This window comes from Dromiciops gliroides, chromosome 4 (assembly GCF_019393635.1).
Source record: "Dromiciops gliroides isolate mDroGli1 chromosome 4, mDroGli1.pri, whole genome shotgun sequence".
Classification (NCBI taxonomy): domain Eukaryota; kingdom Metazoa; phylum Chordata; class Mammalia; order Microbiotheria; family Microbiotheriidae; genus Dromiciops; species Dromiciops gliroides.
In genome coordinates, this window is record NC_057864.1 from 12,144,966 (window position 1) to 12,163,848 (window position 18,883).

The window sequence follows — 18,883 nt, forward strand, 5'->3', positions numbered from 1 at the left end:
GGTACCTAGACACAATTCTGAGCCTCTTCTGCCATTCCTGAGATCAAATAGCAGGTCAGAATCTTTGGCTTCGTGGACTTGAGCATCATTCATCACCTTAGGCTCTCCCATCACACAAACACCATTTAGCAGCTATGTAAAGACCCATGTACTTGGAGCTGGAAAAGGACTTTAGAGACCTTCTAGCCCAATCCCTCTTTTACAAATAAGGAAACTTGGGGTAGCTAGGTGGTGCAGTGGATAAGGTACCGGTCCTGGATTCAGGAGGACCTGAGTTCAAATCTGGCCTCAGACACTTGACATTTTCTAGCTGTGTGACCTTGGGCAAGTCACTTAACCCTCATTGCCCTGCAAAAACAAACAAATAAGCATAGAAATAAGGAAAGTGAGGCTCACAGAGGTTGTGACTTGCCTAAGATCACAGAGTGATGGAATTTGAATTTGAACCCAGAGCCTCTGACCCTCAAAGCCAGTTCTCTTTCCACCATTGCAAACTGCTCATTCGAAAGAAAGTCACAGATTCCCAAAATCAAAGCTGCGGTCTCAGTTACAGCCTCCTATTTTTAGAAGGGAGCTCTTATTCAGAGAGACAACTACCTATGTTTTCACAAGGATGCTGCCTCCTTTTATGCCACTCACCACTCAGGGGCAGAAATGCCCTTTGGGTCATCTGATTAATTTCCTATCTTCTTGTTAACATTTCAATGCCCACTTGGGGTCATCATAAACAAAAGTAAATTGAATAAAAAACTCATTGCAACCATTTGCCCCAGTGTTTTAAATGTCCATATATAAACTATTTTAAGAAAGCAAAATGATTCTAGAGCATGGGCTCATTAAAACCTTCAAAAGGTAAATATCTCTGATCAGAAGTCATTGATAACGCATTATTTTGCATAAACTGAAACAAAGTCATGTCACATGGGTCCTCCTATATATGTTCTGAGGAACAGAGGGAAAAATGCAAATAGCAAGATAGCACAAGGTGAGTCAAGTCAGTCACTTAGAATATTTAGACGGTATTTATACTGGAAGTAGTAATAATTATGATGGATACTATCAATGGGTTTTGCAAGCCGCTTATAAAGTGGTCTTTATGAATATGTCTCATCCTAGACAAACAAAGGCAACATTTTCGAAGGACAGGTTGGGATTTTCTCCACTCTCCATGAGAGCTTGGATATTTCTTTATCTATCAGCCCCTGAAATGTGTCAGGAAGCCAGCCTTCTCTAAAGATGTTGCTAAGAGCCCCTTTCCTACTTGTCTCCTCTTTAGGTAATTTTCAGAAGTAAACAGTGGAGACCTTTCCCAATCTCTTCTGAGAAATCAGCAAAAATGCTGCAAAGTTCAGTATTCAGGAACTTAGCTTATCAGCAACAATGTAGAGGAGAAGTCAACGTTATGGGAAAGTATCCGGGTCAGTCCTGCCAATAAATGACTTCAGAGTATCTGGGGCTGTCCTATGCTACAAAATAAGCAAGGAAAGGCTTGAGATGGGATGATAACAAGGAGAACATAAATATAACAATAACACAATAAAATATTAGAGAAAATCAAATCTTTGGGATGCTACGGTAGATGCATACTCAATTCTGATGAGTGAGGGGATGCGTACCCCTTTATTTGGGTGCACAGAAATAGAGATTTTTAAAAAGCTTTATACATGAAATCCATTTTTTGGCTTTCTTACCCCATATCACTGCCACCCCCAAGATGTTTTTTAGGTTTAATATTGAAGAAAGAAAAAAAAATTAGGAAGTGGTGAATAAAGAGAGAAGAAAAAATAGGGTGGAAAAGGTGTGAGTTTCCTTTTGCTATTAATGGCAAATATTGGTTCAAAAGCAAATCTGGCAAAGGTTTTCTTGCTACTGTTTTAGCACCCACAGGAAACCAACCAAGGAAGTCTTTTTACCCAGTCTGTTCTCCCACACGACAGGTCGCTTAGGGGCAGAAATGGTCCCCACGTCCCCTGAGATCTTTAAAAAAACAACCCTAAAACTAACAATCACCTTGGGTTGAAAACCAAAATCATATTAAAGTGGGCTGATGTTTATGACTCAGAATGGTGAGTTCCAACACTACCCCCCACAGTACACACATGCCACATACAACACACACACACACAACACATACCCCCTATCACACAGCACACACAACACCCCACATATTGCACATGTCACACATTACACACACCACAAATGACATTCAGCACACTCACACATACATACCACACATCACCCACATATTACATGTACCACACATCACACCACATACCACAAACACCACATCACACATTTACCACACACATACCATGAGTATACACAAATAAAGCATCACATATGACCTATATCATAATACACCATACATAACACACACCAAACAAACATATCACAGACATACCATATACATGCCCACACATGTCACACACACACCACATCACATACCCCACCCCCAAACCCAAGGACTTTTTAGAAACATTAAAACAGAGACTTGTGGACCACAAAGATGCACTTTCCATTTCATCCAAGGCTGGGGAGGAGTGCTGCAGGGTGGGGATACTCACCACTGGTGATGGAGAAAGTGCAATGTTGCCTATCGATGCCTTCAGTTCATCAACAGTGGCTGCACTCTTAAGGGCGTCTTTAGATTGCAAAGGTTTTATTTTAATATTAAACTTCTTGTGTGATTCTTCTTCCTCTTCCGATTCACTTGAAGAATAAAAGTGCTTTCCTTTGGTAGGTAGATCACAGTTAAAGATAACAGCACCCTGAGCTGTGTGTGATCACGCTCAAATGGGGATAATAATGAGCACTGACACCACGGAGCTATTGTCAGGATCGAACGAGACAACACATGGAAAGTGTTCTATAAACCTTAATTACTACATAAATACTGGATCCTAATGTTGTCTAGGTGAGAGGGCAAAGTAATGCATGGAGAGCTGCCCTCAAAGTCAGGAAGACTTGGATTCCAGTGCCACCAGAGACATATTCTGGCTGTGTGACCCTGGGCAAGTCCTTAGTCTCTCACTGCCCAACCTGACTTCCTAAGATTTGAAATTACGAAGGAGCAGGTGACCAGCAGTGGGAGGGGGAGTTTCCCCATCAGGGAATTCTCTCTATTAATGACATCACAGGGCCAGTCCATTTCCCTGTCCCTAAAATCTATTAATTCTCTCTCATTCTGTCATGAAAGAAAGGATGGTGGATTTCAGGTGGCAATGAGTGCTTAGCCTTTTCCTTCCATTTATTTAGCACTTGGTTGGCCTCCTGTTGATTATGCAGACACAGGACTGTAGCAAAAGAGGAAGGGTGCTTGGTGGGTGCCCTCATGGACTGGGCTGGACTCAGAGAAGCCTGCTCGGTGCCCAAGTGAGTAGGGAGGGCACACTCTTCCTGCCAGTCATAAACAATGTGACAGCAGCTGGTTCTAGCAGAAGGGCCAAGACGTGAGATTCACACAATTGTTTTCCAGCACACTCTTTCCTCTGTAAACCCTCTCTTTTCTATGAATAGAACAAGGCACATGCCTACTAGTGAAGTGCCAGGCTGAGCTCCCTGGCTGCTAATCCCACTGGAAGCCCTGCCATCAAGTCAAGTCAACAAGCATTTATTAAGTGTCTACTATGTGGTGGGCACTGGGCTAAGCATTGGTACTTTAGAGGAAGGCAGAATTACTTCTGAATTATTGGCACAAACCCACATGTGTCCCTTAATTTAACCAGAAATAAGAAAGCAATCAGAAAGCAAGGATATAGCCAGGTTCCTCCGGTCTGATGCTGTAACCTTCTTCATCCAGCTCAGGAGAATTCTGCAAAATACAAGCACACACTGAACAAAACTGATACTTAACACTTATTTCTCCTGTTTGCATCCTCTCATCTAAGGGTAGTTACAAAGATGATCACATATCTCTTATCCGAAGTAGATGTAACCCTGTAGAAAGCGGTGACTTTACTATGACAAAGCATGTTGTTGAGTATGTAATAATAATGTTGAATTTGTCCAAATACCTCCTCTGATGCTTATTTTTCTTTCTGGAAGCAATTGGAGTTAAGTGACTTGCCCAAGATCACACAGCTAGTAAGTGTCTGAGGTCAGATTTCAATTTAGGTCCTCCTGATTCCAGCTCTTCTGACTGCTAGGGCTAATAATAATAAGCTAATAGTTAGGTAACCCTCCACAAATCATGAAATCCCTCCAAGCCTCAGGTTCTTCATTTATAAAAGAGAGATAACACCACCTGGAATACCTGTCTCCCAAGGCTCTTGTGAGGCTCATACGAGTCAATGTGAGACTCTGTGAAGCCTTTACTGAGCATCCTTGCTATAAGCATCTTATTATATTCTCTATATATTTTGAATAGAACTATACAAATATATGGGTTGCTAGGGGGCGCCATAGTGCATAGAGTGCTGGTCCTGGAGTCAGGAAGACTTCTTCCTGAGTTCAAATCTGCCCTCAGACACTTACTAGCTGTGTTACCCTGGGCAAGTCACTTCACCTCTGTTTGCCTCAGTTTCCTCATCTGTAAAATGAGCTGGAGAAGGATATGGCAAAACCACTCCAGTATCATTGCCAAGAAAACCTCAAATGAAGTCATGAAGAATTAGACATGACTGAAATGACTGAACAATAAATGTGTATGTATAAACACATCTATATGTATATACACACAAATACATCTATAAAGTGTGGGGTGGGGTCGGGGCTGGCTTTGATAACTTCTGTACCTTCTAGCTCTAAATCTACAATGGGATTATCTTCCTTTCTATGGGCCCCTACTATCCTACCTTCAGATAAGTGTGTAAGACTCTTTGTCCAATATATCAGAGTCGGGATTCTTCTAATGTTAAAACCTGGGCTAGATGGATGCTGAGGTCCCATCAAACTCTCAAATTTTTTGATTACATGAGTTTCTCAGGATAGTGAAGAATCTGAGCAAATTTTTCAATTTCACAGAGACCTTAGCATTCATCTAGTCCTCCTTTTTCAGACAAAGAAATTGAGTTTAATTTAAGAGACTCAAGCAAAAATTAGTTAGCGACAGGACTGAGGTTAGAACACAGGTCTTCTAACTTCCAGAGATCTTTTGCAAATAGTATGGAAACTCCATCACATTTTTTAAAAGCAAAAGTTAGGGGACAAATTCAGAGTAGTAGTGCCCAAGATGGGTCAAAGCAAGACATTACCTGACTGCCCCTCACCAAGTACTGTCCAGCCACTTTTCATAATCAAGGGCCGAGGCAATTCTGAACTTGCCTGATCTGCTCGTCAGGTATCCATGTACCAAGTAGTGGGAGAAGAGGAGAAGGAGGAAGAGGAAGGGGAGGAAGATGGAGAATGAGGGGGAAGGAGGGAGAAGCAGGGGGAGGAGGGAGGAGGGAAGGAGAGGGAGAAAGAAAAAGGGAAGAAGGAGGATGGAGGGAGCAGGAGGAGGAGTGAAAACTTCTTGGTTTTATCCTTTGTCAATAATCAGCACTGTGGCAAAGGACATGAGAAAGACCATGTGGCTTAATCCTTTACCTGGTAGCACATATATTTGCAATCTCCAGTTCACCACTTTCCCCCAATTAGTTCTGAGCTTTTCAATATTGATACTATAATTTCTTGAAAATAAAATCTCCTTGTTATTACTTGGGGTAGTTGGTGTTTAATGCATAATTGGAGCAGGAGAGTTCTAGGGTACCTGATTAGCATTTGGGACTAAATGCATTTCAGAGAAAAACTGTGTAGGTTACAAAGAACAGGAGACCATAAGGGTTGTTTTGGTTAGAGGGAAGAATATACACAGAGCTTGGTGGACAGTTCAGGATAATAGCATTTTGGTTTTAGTACTACCTGGAAATAAATTGGGAGGGTCATCTAGTCCAAGCTCCTTAATGTTACAGATAAGGAAACTGAGGCACAGAGAAGGACTATGACTTGCCCAAGGTCACACAGAAAGCCAGTGTCTAAAGCCAGGATTCCAACTCAGGTCCTCTGACTCTAAGACTATTTCTCATTCTAGCACATGTCCTTACTCTTGCCTCACCAACACAGTGATAATGAAAGGAACAACAAAGTAAGTTATTGGTGAAATGAAGCCAAGTGCAAAACTGTTCACCGTGTACATCCCAATCTCACTCTAATGCTATTTATTGTTGAGTAGAACTGAACTTAAGGTAAACCAAGGGGATTCAGTCACTCTAATACACAGTAGGCACTTAACAAATGTTTACTGACTGCCAGGCACAGTCTCGAGAAAACTTGATGGTAAAAGGTGGTCAATTTAATTGAACAAGTTTAGTACATTCTTCTTAAGCACCAATTACATAATAATAATAATAAACAATAGCTAATCTTTATATAGAACTTAATATGAGCCAGTATTTACGCTAAGCACTTTACAGATATTATCTCATTTGATTTTCACAACCACCCTGGAGGTAGGTACTATTATTATCCTTACTTTACAGATCAGGAAACTGAGGTAGACAAAGATTAAGTGACTTGTTCAGGGTCGCACAGCTTTGAATTCAGGCTTGGGGTTCTATCCATAGCTGCAAAGAACTACATAAGGGATAGAAAGGCAAAACAAAAAGAGTCTGCTTTCAAGGAGCCCATGTTGTTCTAGGGATGATACAAGATGTGAAGAGAGAAACACACAGTATATGTGTGGTAGTAGAAAGTCATTCCAATAAGGCAAGTGCTCCAAACTCTGGGGGAGGGACATCAAGAAGGGTGTCAGAAAGTGATGATTGAGGTGAATGAGAAGTGACAAGAGGAACCTAAGCAGTTTCAGAAAGTGAGGCCAGAGAGCATGAAGGGAGTCAGCAGAACAAGATCGAATCCACTTTGAAGTCACACTGATCCTTTTCAGGAAAAGGCAAAGTTGGGACAGGACAAGAAATAAGGGGGTAATTACAAGCTTACGATGAAGAAATGCCTGTTAGAAAGCACTTATTGTCCAAGGGAGATGACCCGTGGAAAGGACTTAATGATCTCTTGAGTCTTTCTGAGCTCTCAGAGTCTCTGTTTCTAAGGACACAAAACCTCAGTGGTGCATCTAATTAGGAAAGAAAAATCAAGCCAACACTGCGTCCTTCCATGTTTCACTTAAATGAACATTTATTAAGAGACTTTGTTGGGCAAGGCCCTTTGCTAGGCACTGAGGGAACAAATATACATTTCCTGCTGTCAAGGAGCCTGGCATTTAATTGACTGTATCTAATGAGAAGTATAGAATGACTATGGTGGCTGCCCTGTACCCCACTCCAAACCACAGCAATAAGAAACAAAGGATTCAGGGAGGCTTCACACCACCTCCTTAGGGAGTCAATCTGATTCAGCAAGGGATGGATAAGAGGGTGGAGCAAAAAGTATTTCCTCCCTCCCTCCCCCTCCCTTCTTTCCTTCCCCTTCTTCCCTTCCTCCTCTTCTCTTTTGTATTTCTCCTCCTTCTCCCCCCTCTCTCTTTTTCTCTTTCACTCTCCCCTATCTCTCCCCCTCCCACCCATCTGTGTTGTGGGTAAAAGCTTAGCTTTGGAATCAGGAAGACCTGGGTTCAATTTCTGTCACGGATCCATCCTGGTTCTGTGACCCTAGACAAGTTCTCAGTGCCCTGAGTTTGCAAATAAAGGTGAGCTATTGAGATGCATCCATCGGTGGATGGTGTTTCTTCCTTGGCAGCTCCCTGTACGAATGAACCCCTAGGTCTTTAACTCTCTTCATGGTTTGCCATGAATCTAAGATGGGGACAAGCCTCTGAGCTGGTGCTCAGAGCTGGCATACTGTCCATTCCCAGCCTCCTCACACCTTCTCCCCTCAGTAGGGCCATGCATTAGCATGGTCTTCAAGAATTTGGAGACTTTTCTACATGTCATGGTAGAAGCATGATGTGGCATGTGTGTTCAAGCTTTGGCCAGGCCATCTCCCAGTCATCTAGAGCATCCACCTCCTTCCCGGCTGCCTTGTGACCACAAGTGTATCTACCTCGGGAGCCCCCCTCTAGTTCCCAAACTCTAATTGAATCAACTCTGCCATTGCTTTTGGAAAGGATACATCTAGTCATTCCTCTATGGCTACAACTTGCCAAGCTAACATGCACCTCCCTGGCCACCATTTTTCTCTATGGATTCTTTCCTCAATTAGAATGTAAACTCCTTGAGGACAGGAACCTTTTGTATTTATATCCCTAGCACTTAGCACAGTGCTTGGCACATGGTAATTGCTTTAAATTTTTTTTTTAAAATTCATTTTATTGAATTGAATTTGCTGACTGTTTACCTGGTGCATCCTATAGAAGCCTTATGTGACATGAATGATGGGCTGACCTTGGTCAGTGCCTTGGTCCATACCACAATAGGGTTGAGGGAATGAAGAGTTTGCCTGATGTGGGCTTATGACTCCAATCATTCAAGGGCAAAGTGAGGTCACAGTACCATGGCTCTGCCCTCACGAGTCAGCTCAAACTGTGCCACCTCTACAAAACAAGCTCCAGCATTCACTACAAGGTAGCTGCCCTTATTCTTTGTTTGTTTATTATTATTGTTTCCCATCAGCTTCCCTCCTTTGGATTTATGCATCATGCCTCATCCTCCCCTTCCCCATTTATGCCTTCCTTTTGTTTCACTGCCCTCCCCCATTAGATTATAAGCTCCCTGAGGGCAGGCAGAGACTGTCTTTTTCTTATTTGTATCCCTAGCATTTAGTACAGTGCCTGGCACACTTAATATGTGTTTATTGACTGCCTGAAAAGCCAAAATCATAGTAGTAGGGATGGAAGGGTCCCTAGTGGGCTCAAAAGTTCAAAATGAGGGTTTAAGCCCCTTATTTTACAGAGGAGGGAACTTGGTACCAGAAAATGAAGTGAGGTGTCCAGGGCAAAACAAGGCAGTAGGAGACAGAGGCAGGATGCATCCCTGGCTCCTCAGATTTAAAGTCAGGGAACTTTCCACTGCACCATCCCATTTCTCATGACTGGCCTTTGAATCATGCTCCAATAAAAGCCCTTTCAAAGAGCACAGTAAGTTGGGCATGGTGGCAAGGCAAGAGGAGGTGGAGGAGAGAGCTGGGGACCTTGAATCAGAAGACTATAGTTTAATTCTCTGCCCTACACAGGGAGGGGCAATGGGGATGGCACTAGAGTCAGAGAAGCTGGGCTTGTTAGATGCATAGCCTTGGACAAGTCATTTCACCTGTGGGGGCCTCAGTTTCCTCTTCTGTAAAATGAAGGAGCTGGGATGAGGTGGCCCTGGCTTTAAATCTATGTAACCAATCCCATTTTGTTATTGAACATGGTTAAGCCTCAGTTTCCTCATCTGTAAAACAGAGCCAATGATACTTGTCGTAGGGTTCATGTTACCCAGGCAATTGTAAAATCATCTGTTTTCTTGCCATGGTCTACATTTTGGAAGCAGTTAAATGTGATGAAGGCCAATGTAAAATAAGCACGCGGACTAGAAGCATTGAAGGTCCATTGGAGCTTCATTGGGTAATGGAACCAGAGGACCTGGGCTGCAGATGGTATCAGAGAAGGAATTCTGGCTCTGGACTCCAGGCAGAACTGGGTTCAAATACCACTCCTGTTATTTATTAGCTATATGACCTTGGGCAAGTCACTTCATTTCTCTGCTCCTTGATATCCTCATCAGCAAAATGAGGGTGCTAGGTGACCTCAGAGATCTCTTCCCACAATCCAATGATTTAACTCCCAGCTTCATTCATTACCACCTGTTACAGCATGACCCCTGAGAACACTGGCCTGGGAGTCAGGAGAGGTGAGGGTCTGAACCGTGCCAATGGTATGACCATTCATTGACTTCACTTAGCTCATCTATGAGATGGGGATAATCATATCTGCACCAGTTACCTACAGGGTTCTTGTAAAGATTAAATGAGATAAAGTAAAATGTTTTATGAACCTTAAAGTTCTATGCAAAAGTCAGCTATTCTTATCTGTATGGCCTGAGGAAAGTCACTTGCCCTCTCTGAGTTCCAGCGCATATCATCTCTTTTAGGATACTCAGAAAAAAGAGGTGAACGGCAAGCCTTGTACCTTTTGTGACCCTGGGGTTCAGCTGGTGTGGTCAACTACAAAGGCAGATGAGATGGATAAGGAAATCTGACATTGAAATATGACTTGAGAGCGTGCAAAGCACTTTTCAGAGAGTCTGCACACCAAAATCTCAACAACCTTGTGACATAGGCACTGACCCCTTTTACAGATGAGGGAACTGAGGTTCTGAGACTTGCCTAAGTGACTTACCCAAGGGTTATCCAGCATGTTACCAGTTATGGTGGGATTTAAAGCCAGGCCCAGGACTCCATCCATTAGGTCAAGTTGATACTCCTCAGACATGAGGTTTATAACAATCACCAATGAATGGTTAAGTAAGGGAGATAGCACTGCAGCTAGAGACAGGCTGACCTGGGCTCAAATCCTACCTCAGACACTTATTAAGTTTGTGACCCAAGACAAGTCATTAAACTTCGAAGAGCTTCAGTTTCCTTATCTGTAAAATGAAAGGGGGTAGACTTGATGACCTCCAAGATCTCTTGTGACTCTAAAATTATGATTCCCTGAACCCCATAACTGGTGGTTGAATTTGTTTACATGATATCTTTCCCTTTTTGAAGTGTCCTATATTCCATACATGAAATAGTTGCCTTAGTTGCCTTGTCTGCAAAAGGATAGGAGTTGGACTAACTGATCCCTCCTGAGTCCTTCTGCATTATGCGTCCCCTGATTTTTGTCTCCCTTCATTCTAACAAGTCCTGTGCATATCCCATTTTGAAATGAGAAAACAGAGCCCTGGAGAGGTGAAGTGAATCCTCTTTAGTCACCCAGCTTGCTATTAGTCGGGTCAGGCCTAAACACTTCTCAGAGGCCTCCTATGTGTCAGCAGACCAGGCCAGCCTCCTCCAAATGGGGCAGATACTATTTCACTCACACCTGAACCCAAATGCCAGCATACAGAAGCTACTCTCCTGGGCAATCTCTGTGTAACAAAATAATGAACCTTTGGATACTCACATATCTTTCCCAGTCAATCTCTGCATAAAATCCATTCGGGGCGCCATTGCTTTTCTTCTGTAATAAATGAGGAAAAGAGTGTTACCATAGATGCACTTGAATGGAAAATGGCAACAAACAACACAAGTCTCGTCTGCACTTGGCATGAGTTATCCAAAGCTAGCACGGGAAAGACAGATTCAGGTGATGTTGACCAAGGAATCATGTGGTATTGAATGGTAAGGTCAGCTGACCATGGCACTGAATAAATGGATGCTAACAATGGTGGATTTTTTTTTAATGTTCCATTCTCCAAAGGACTGGGTCATTCTAACAACAGGAGGGCTACTCAGAGCCATCTGTGTAATCTTGATTCAAGCAAGTTTGGTCAGATGGAGAGCTCTTAGAAATGTAATCTAACATTGTAAAAATAACAGCAATGGGTCAAAACATCTATTTTTCAGAATGGGGACTCTGACCTAAGTTTTCAACTTGTTTTGCAGTGAATTATCAATTAGTCTTGAGCTTTTGACTTTTTCCACTGATTTGAACCTTTGTCAAAGGGTAGCAGAAGAAATAATAATAACTAACACTTATTATCAGATGATTTTGAGCTCTTTACAATCCACCAGGCCCAAGCTGTCCCATTCTGGTGCTTATTAGTAGTTCTGGTAGGGGTTTGGTGGGGGAAGACAATAAAATGAATCAATAAAAGTGGGTTTTGAGGATTAACTGCATCTTTCTTTTTTCCAAGTGTCTCCTTCCTCTATTAATGTACATGGATTTAAAGCTGGCCATATGGCAACAGCACTGTGACTGGGGAAGTCTTTGAGTTTCTTCCTGTTCCTCCCAGGGCATCCCTTATAGACAGAGAAGAATCACTCAGACATGACAGGGAAGGTATCAAAATGGAAATAGTAAAACTCTATTTCCCATGAAAGCATCACACAGGCACAAAAAGGGAGACATTCAACAAGGCACCTACATTCTTGGACACAGAGAATAACAGGCCACTGAGCCAAGCTGGAAAGTGTGAGAACCAAGCTGTCAAGATCAGCCCTTGTACTATGCACTCATTAAACAAGGGCCACTCAACCTCTTGGGGATAACAAAATGTGCAGCTGACATAGAGCCTGAAAGATGGGTGGCAGAAAGGGTCTTCATGTCATCTATGGGACCATTGGTTAGGACCCCAAAGAAAAGCAGTCATCTCCATCTGCTACCATATCCAAGAGGGTTCCTGGGTAGACATAGAACTTAATGGGCCGTGAAGTCATTGGATTAAAGGATAATAGAATGAGCATCTCTGGAAGTGAACTTAGTGGCCAATCTCCACAATTTACAGGTAAAAGAAAGTGAGGTTGAATGAGTTGTCTAAGATCCCACAGGAAGTAAGTGGAAGAGGCAGGATTCGAACCCAGGTTCTTTCAGTCTAAATCCAGCATACCATGTTTCCTGATGTCATGGTCTGCCAGAGTTGGTAAGACTAAAATACCTTATATAATCAGTGGGATGGTTAAGTTATTGTTTATAATCAGGGAAAACAAAATATTCTCAGTTGAAGAAATTTGGAAAATTCATAATTGGCTCCCGAGAACTTTTGGCCAGATACATGGCTTCATCCTTGAGAGAATGGCTGTGCCAGCCTTGCATCAACCTGGTGCCTTTCTCTGGAGTGCCCAGATAGTTCTGGAGGGTGTGCAGTTCTCTGAGAACCAAAGAGATCACGTACGCCAGTGAGACCCTGGGCTTCCAGGATAATCCTGTCTCTTTCCCAAACCCAACATGGTAAATGGTAACTTCTTTCTGCACGCAAACCCAGTGTATTTTATCAGCAGCGGTAGGTCTTGATTTTGTCAGGTCTGGGCTAAGGGAAACATTTCACTGTTTCCATGGAAACCAACAAAGAGGTTGAGAAACAAAACCCAATAAAAGGAAAGGGTTTGGGGCAAAAATAGGTCTAATTAAAAACAAACATGAAAAACAAACAACAAACCAGAAAAAGAAACTACACAGTTAAGTTATGCAACATGTGTTCATTACACACACGTGTACACACACACACACATACACACACACACACAACTGGCTTTGCTGGAAGAATTGTCATTGAATTCCTATGAAAGTCTTTGGTTTGCAGTAACAAAAAATAGCCAGCCAGGGATAGTGTTAGTGCCTGGGTAGAGCCCTAATCCCAGGCTAAAACCCAAGGAAAATGAATCTCTTGGTTCAGCTCCCTCTCCATGCTGTAGGTGAGGGAAGTTGCCGAGGAAATGATTTAATACATTGGTTTCACAGGTGGGTCTTGTGGAATTATGGGAAGGGGTAAATGGAATGGAAGAAAGTAAAGGAATAAGGATGTAAGTTTGGTGAAGGGATGGTAAGGGACTTTTACATCACCATGTTCACAGGGAAAGCAGCTTTCTTCTCATGGAGTTTGGAAATGGCTCAGTGGAGAAATAGAACACAAAATCTAGCTTTTTAAAAGGTGCAGAGTCCTCCCAAAATACCCAGTCTCAGCAGGAGACATCTTCTGTTCTCCTGCAGAGAGCCCAGAGTTTATTTAGTTTTATCTTGGGATCTCAAAGCGCTTTTCAAGCTTTACCATTGCTCCCATTGGGTTGGGATTCTAAGCAAATGAGCAGAATCAGAAATCCCATTAGAGTCCTCCACTCCAGGAAAGCTCACTGTTTTCCATAGCCTAACAACAACAATGACAACAATAGCTGGTGTTTATAGAGTGCTTTACAATCTGCAAAGTATCTTAAGTCTGCTATCTCACTAAACTTTCACAACTACTTTGGGGAGGTAGGAGCTATTATTATCCCCACTTTATAGATGAGGAAACAGGCTGAGAGATTGTAACTGACTTGCCCAGCTAGTAAGTGGCTAAGGCTGGATTTGAACTCACATTTTCCTGATTTCAAGTCCAGCTTTCTTTCTACTACACTACCAAATCTGCCTTAGGTTCAGGATGTACTGATAAGTTTTTTAGAATCAGATTAACTCTGGCTTGGTCTGGCAGGGCCTTATTTCCATTATTGCTAAAGATTTGTTTATGTGTACCAGATCCAAGCTGTTTTTCATTCAGTTTTATCATCCTTCATCCAAAGCACCCCACTGAGCCCAAAATGCTTATGCTTAACCCTTGGAAAATGTAATGGACTTTTAGACAGATTTGGGGATGGGCATGGTAGAGACTAAGAGCTGACCCTTCATTGGTTTTTCAATGGCCAATTTGGACACAACTAAGAAAGATTCCCAGGAGTGGAATCAACATTTCCACGAGTTTCCCAGCCTAGATTTTTACTCACTGTTTCTACAACCCCTTGGAAACTTGAGACTAAAATCTGATTCCTTACCGATACTTTTTTTCCTCCTTCGCGTGCGTACTCTGCTTTGCTATTGTAGGGTGGTTCATGTGGGCTGGGATGCTGGAATCGATTGGTTTGATGTAGAAAAAAGTTGTTAAATATCTGCTTGTTCTTTTAGACACATATTAAGAATTACATGGAGTTGGCAAACATGGTAGAGAAGGAAAAACAAAAGAGCTAGGTCGAATGTTAGGGCCTGCCCATCTTGGCAGGGCTCCCTGCAGCCAAAAGGGGGCCTGGGGGCTGTAACAAGGCTCTATTCAGCAGACATGCAGTGGGGGAGTAAGGAGGACGAGGAGGAGGAGAAGGAGACACATCCACTTTTCAGGGAGGATCTGATTCTTTATCTACCCAGCATTTACCTGACAAACAGACACAAAGGCACACCAGAAAAGACGACTGGATCACACACAACATTTCTCTGGTAAGGGAAAGAGCTCCTGCCTTGGAGCCTTACAAAGGACTCACACCTACCCTTTCCGCCTCACTCCTATCTCCATTCTGACTGCTCATGGACCACCATCTGGAGGGACGAGACCCAGCATTTTGAATCCTGTCTAGGATGGGAAGATCTGATTTCCCTCCAATGGAGGTGTGACCTCTCTTGCTAGTCTTGGGGATAGCTGGAAATAGGGACCACCAGGAAAAAGGACATTTGGTCCTATTCTAAGCAGACTTGGTCTTTGAGTTGGAGGAGTACACCAAGACAGATGGTAGTGACAGCTGTAGGTACACTCGCCAGTTGACAATAAGCCAAGCAGAGCCCTCGGTCATTCATGCAGTCTGACACCGAGCAGACTCTCTAGGGACTAAGCTTCTACAGCATTCAGGCCAGAAGTGAGCTTCCCTTTATATCAGTCTGGTAGGAATGGTTTTCTGAGTCGGGGCACAGTGATTCACTGTGATAACCTTACTGAGAAATGTCTATTTCTCCACATATAGACATCTACAGACAGACCCTAGAGAGCTGAACAGAAAAAGATACCCACGCAGGCCCTGAATCCCTCTTCTGATGCCTCAGTGTTCTGTGGAAATGAGCTTGTGTTTCTGAAGTTTCTGAGCAGAATGCAAACTATGGTGGATTCTTATAAGCTCAAAGAAGCCTGCAACACGAGGCTGGTAACTGACTGGATGCCTTTCCTCTGTGGACCATTCATTCTATACTTGGGAAGATTGAACACAAGGTGGGCCACTGGGTAATGCATTTTTCAGACATACCTAAGCCATCAACTAAGGAAGAGGTCATGGTTCCCCCATTGATAAGGCATTGCTAATCTAAGATAGAATCTAGCCCAGAAACATGTCAGTTTCTATTCATCTCCAAAAATCACTCTGTTTAACCAATCCCTTGTTCCAACCTTTTAAGGCAGCCATGTAGTGGGTAAACCAGGTTTGTGAACTGATGTGGCTACCTAGACTTGACTCCTGAAAGCAATAAGTCTGAGCTTAAAAGAAATCAGGCTAATCCCAATAATAACCACACACAGAACAAACAACTTTGGTTTGGTACTGATTCAACTTTGACAAAATACCAGCTGCAGATGCTGACTTCTGAATCTGTATGTGGATAGGAAAAGGGTGAGGGTGTGTATGTGTGCATATGGGATGGGGGTGGGGACAAGGAGGGGAGAGGAACTGGTGAAAGTTTTGTCAGATGATTTTTGCTAACTAATCATTCCTAAAAGTCTGTCTGTAGAACTGAGTTTTGTCTTGTTTTAGAGAAACCTTGTGAATCCAAACCTCTCCCGTTCTCAGATAAGTCAGTTAAGAAACATTTATTAAGCACCTACTATGTGCTAGGTGTTGTGTTAAGTGTTGGGGATACAAGGAAAAGCAAAAGACAGTCTTTATGCTCAAAGAGCTCAAAGTCTATATGTTCAAGAAAAAAAAAATATTAGTCTTAATTGAAGTTGAATTAGCCTCCCTCTCCACTAAGAATCAAGACTGACTTTTCTTAAACAGTAATTAAATTACTTGCAAGCCCCATTAGAATATGAGCTCTTTGAGGGCAGGGACTGTTTCTGCCTTTCTTTTCATTTTCAGTGCTTAGCACAGTGTCTGGCACACATTAAGCACTTAACAAATGCTTGTCCACTGATTTCTAACATGGCTCTTGAGTCCTAAACCTTTGGTGCATGAGGGACCTGGAAGGGAACAATGACCTGAAAGCGATCTGTTCTTACAGTCACTGGTTGCTTGTGTGCCACAACCTACCTCGGAGATAGAAATCCGCCCCTGTTTCAGTTTAAACTAGTAGTCCCTCAAAGAGAAGAGTATGCCCAGGAATCACCTGGTTCTGAAATATAAGGGGTATGGCACTTTAGAGCAGAGGAAAAAAGGGCCAAGCTGGGAGAAGCGAAAGAAAGCAACCAGCCCTGGAAGCAGCAGGGAAAGAAAGCCAAAGAAAATGAAACAGAGCCTTGCAAAGGACAGAACCCAGGGGAGGTGAGAGGACCCACAAAACCCCAGACAGAGAAACAGGGAGAAGACACAGAGAGAGAGAGGTGGAGAGTACCTGAAACAGAGTTAAGGAGAGGGCTCTGAGCCAGAAGCAAGGACTGAGGAGAAGTTGGGTCTTCTGGGCCTTTTTTTTCCCCTGCTGAATAGAGCCTTGATTACAGTGTTACCCAATGTCGAGTAGTTGCAATTTTGTTTCTTAACAGTTCACGGCAAGACCAACAAGAATGCAAAGGGCTAAGCATCTCAAGTCATGTGGTGGGGAAAATTCCTGCCCAAGCTGTAATCAACACCTCAAGGCGGGTACAATTTTAGAAAAAGAGCCTTTACAACTTTTTAAACATTTTTTAAACCCTCAGGCTTATTTTAGCTCCCACTCTGAAATGACATTCTGCCTGATGTGGGTCCACTTCAGAACAGCTGTTCCTTTCAAATCAGCTTCTGATTTAGATTGGAAAGAAATCATTTTGGAACAAGGCACTTAAGTGCAACTCAGAGCAAATCCACACCTGCGTCCACAGACTCCTTTGCTAGCCTGAATTCCGGCCACCTGGATGGCCTGAGAGGTGTTCTGAAATGCAGGGGATAGCCACGTTTTAGCCCTGAAGGCTGTCCAACAAGACTCAAATGGTTATAGAAAATATATCTACATCTGGGCTCCCAGATCTACCTGTGGCCTCCATTGTTTGCAGAAATTATCCTCATGCTTTAAAGCCTTTAGAGAATTCAGTATGGAAGGAAATAACATTGGATGGTGGCCATACCCTGTATGACCTACCCAGACTTTGGCCCTACATGCTTATCCTTGCTTCCCTTCCTTACTACCCCTGGGGGTTTTAGGCTATGTTAATAAAGGTCATATGCTCTAGCACCCACTTGGTCCGGAACGTATTTACTGTTGATGTATTTAATATAGTAAATTAAAAATAGAGACAAGGGCTAAAAATCTGTTAAAGCTATCGTTGCAGAAGAAAAGAGGGTTTACATTTTTTTTTTAATTGCAGCAAACATCCAAAAGCAAGCCTACTGAGAAGAGTTACTGAATACTTACGATTCCATCCCTATCTGGCGAGCCTCTGTAACAAAGAGAGAGTGACAGAAATTAGAAGAAGGAATCATTTTGGCAGCCTAGAGTAAAACTGAGAGCTCCAATCTGAATGAGTGTCTGCCTGTCTGACACTCCCATCAGGCGACTAGGGTAAAATCATGAAGAGGAGTCACAGAATTAGAGTCGGATGGAAGCTCAGACATCTTCTAGTCCAACCCCTTCATTTTACAGAACAGGAAATTGGGGCCCGGAGAGGGAAGGGAAGTTCAAAGGATCATGAATTTATCACTGCAAAGGGCCTTGGAGGCCACCAAATCTAACCCTGTGATTTTATAAATGAGGAAACTGAGGCAGAGAGAGGGTTAACTGACTTGGTTAGGGTCACACAACCAATGTGTGACTGAAATGGGATTTCAACCCAGGTTATCTGGGATCCTATCTGGGACTCCAGCCACTATCCCATGTGAATCAAGATCATACACCTGTAACAAGAGGCAGAATTGTGATTTGACCCTTGGTCCTCTGACTGTATCTTGTGCTTTACACACTGCCTCCCTTTTTTCTCCCTCCACCTCCCCCCAGTAGTAATAGATAATAGTTAGATAGCACTTTCCATGTTTTATATCTCATTTGGACATCACAACAACTCTAGAACATCAGTGCTTTTATTATCCCCATTTCATAGACGTGGAAACTGAGGCTAAGAGAAGCTAAGGAATTTGCCTGGGGTCACACAGTAAGTTTCTGGGGCATTATTCAAATGTAGGCCTTCTTGCCTCCTTATCTAACACTCTTACCCACTGCACCATCTAGTCATCTTTCTGTATCATGGTGACAGTCATCTTCCCTTCCCTTACCCTCCCGACAACACTGCTTACCACAACTTCCATTAAAACCTGATGTAGCTACAAGGTATTTTGTGGTTATTTCCACCCCAGCTTTGGATGTCAACTTTCCTTTATCTCTTAGCAGTAGTTACAATTCTTCAGTGACATTCTTTTTTTTTCA

At 42.8% G+C, this 18,883-nt stretch overlaps 1 protein-coding gene across 15 annotated transcripts in view; it reads right to left on the reverse strand.

The window, feature by feature from the left end:
* Positions 1–18,883, reverse strand: part of SGIP1 (SH3GL interacting endocytic adaptor 1) — a 236,040-nt gene that overhangs the window by 113,861 nt on the left and 103,296 nt on the right. For 4 of the 15 annotated variants that reach the window (XM_043963548.1, XM_043963549.1, XM_043963557.1 and 1 more), the window contains 6 exons: positions 17,879–17,903; positions 16,886–16,969; positions 14,359–14,430; positions 11,018–11,074; positions 3,757–3,811; positions 2,565–2,740 (listed from right to left, as the gene is read on the reverse strand). In XM_043963548.1, coding sequence (XP_043819483.1) covers positions 2,565–2,740; positions 3,757–3,811; positions 11,018–11,074; positions 14,359–14,430; positions 16,886–16,969; positions 17,879–17,903 — 469 coding nt within the window. The remainder of the gene's footprint in view (positions 1–2,564; positions 2,741–3,756; positions 3,812–11,017; positions 11,075–14,358; positions 14,431–16,885; positions 16,970–17,878; positions 17,904–18,883) is intronic. The other 11 variants (XM_043963562.1, XM_043963559.1, XM_043963554.1 and 8 more) reach the window with 5 other exon arrangements.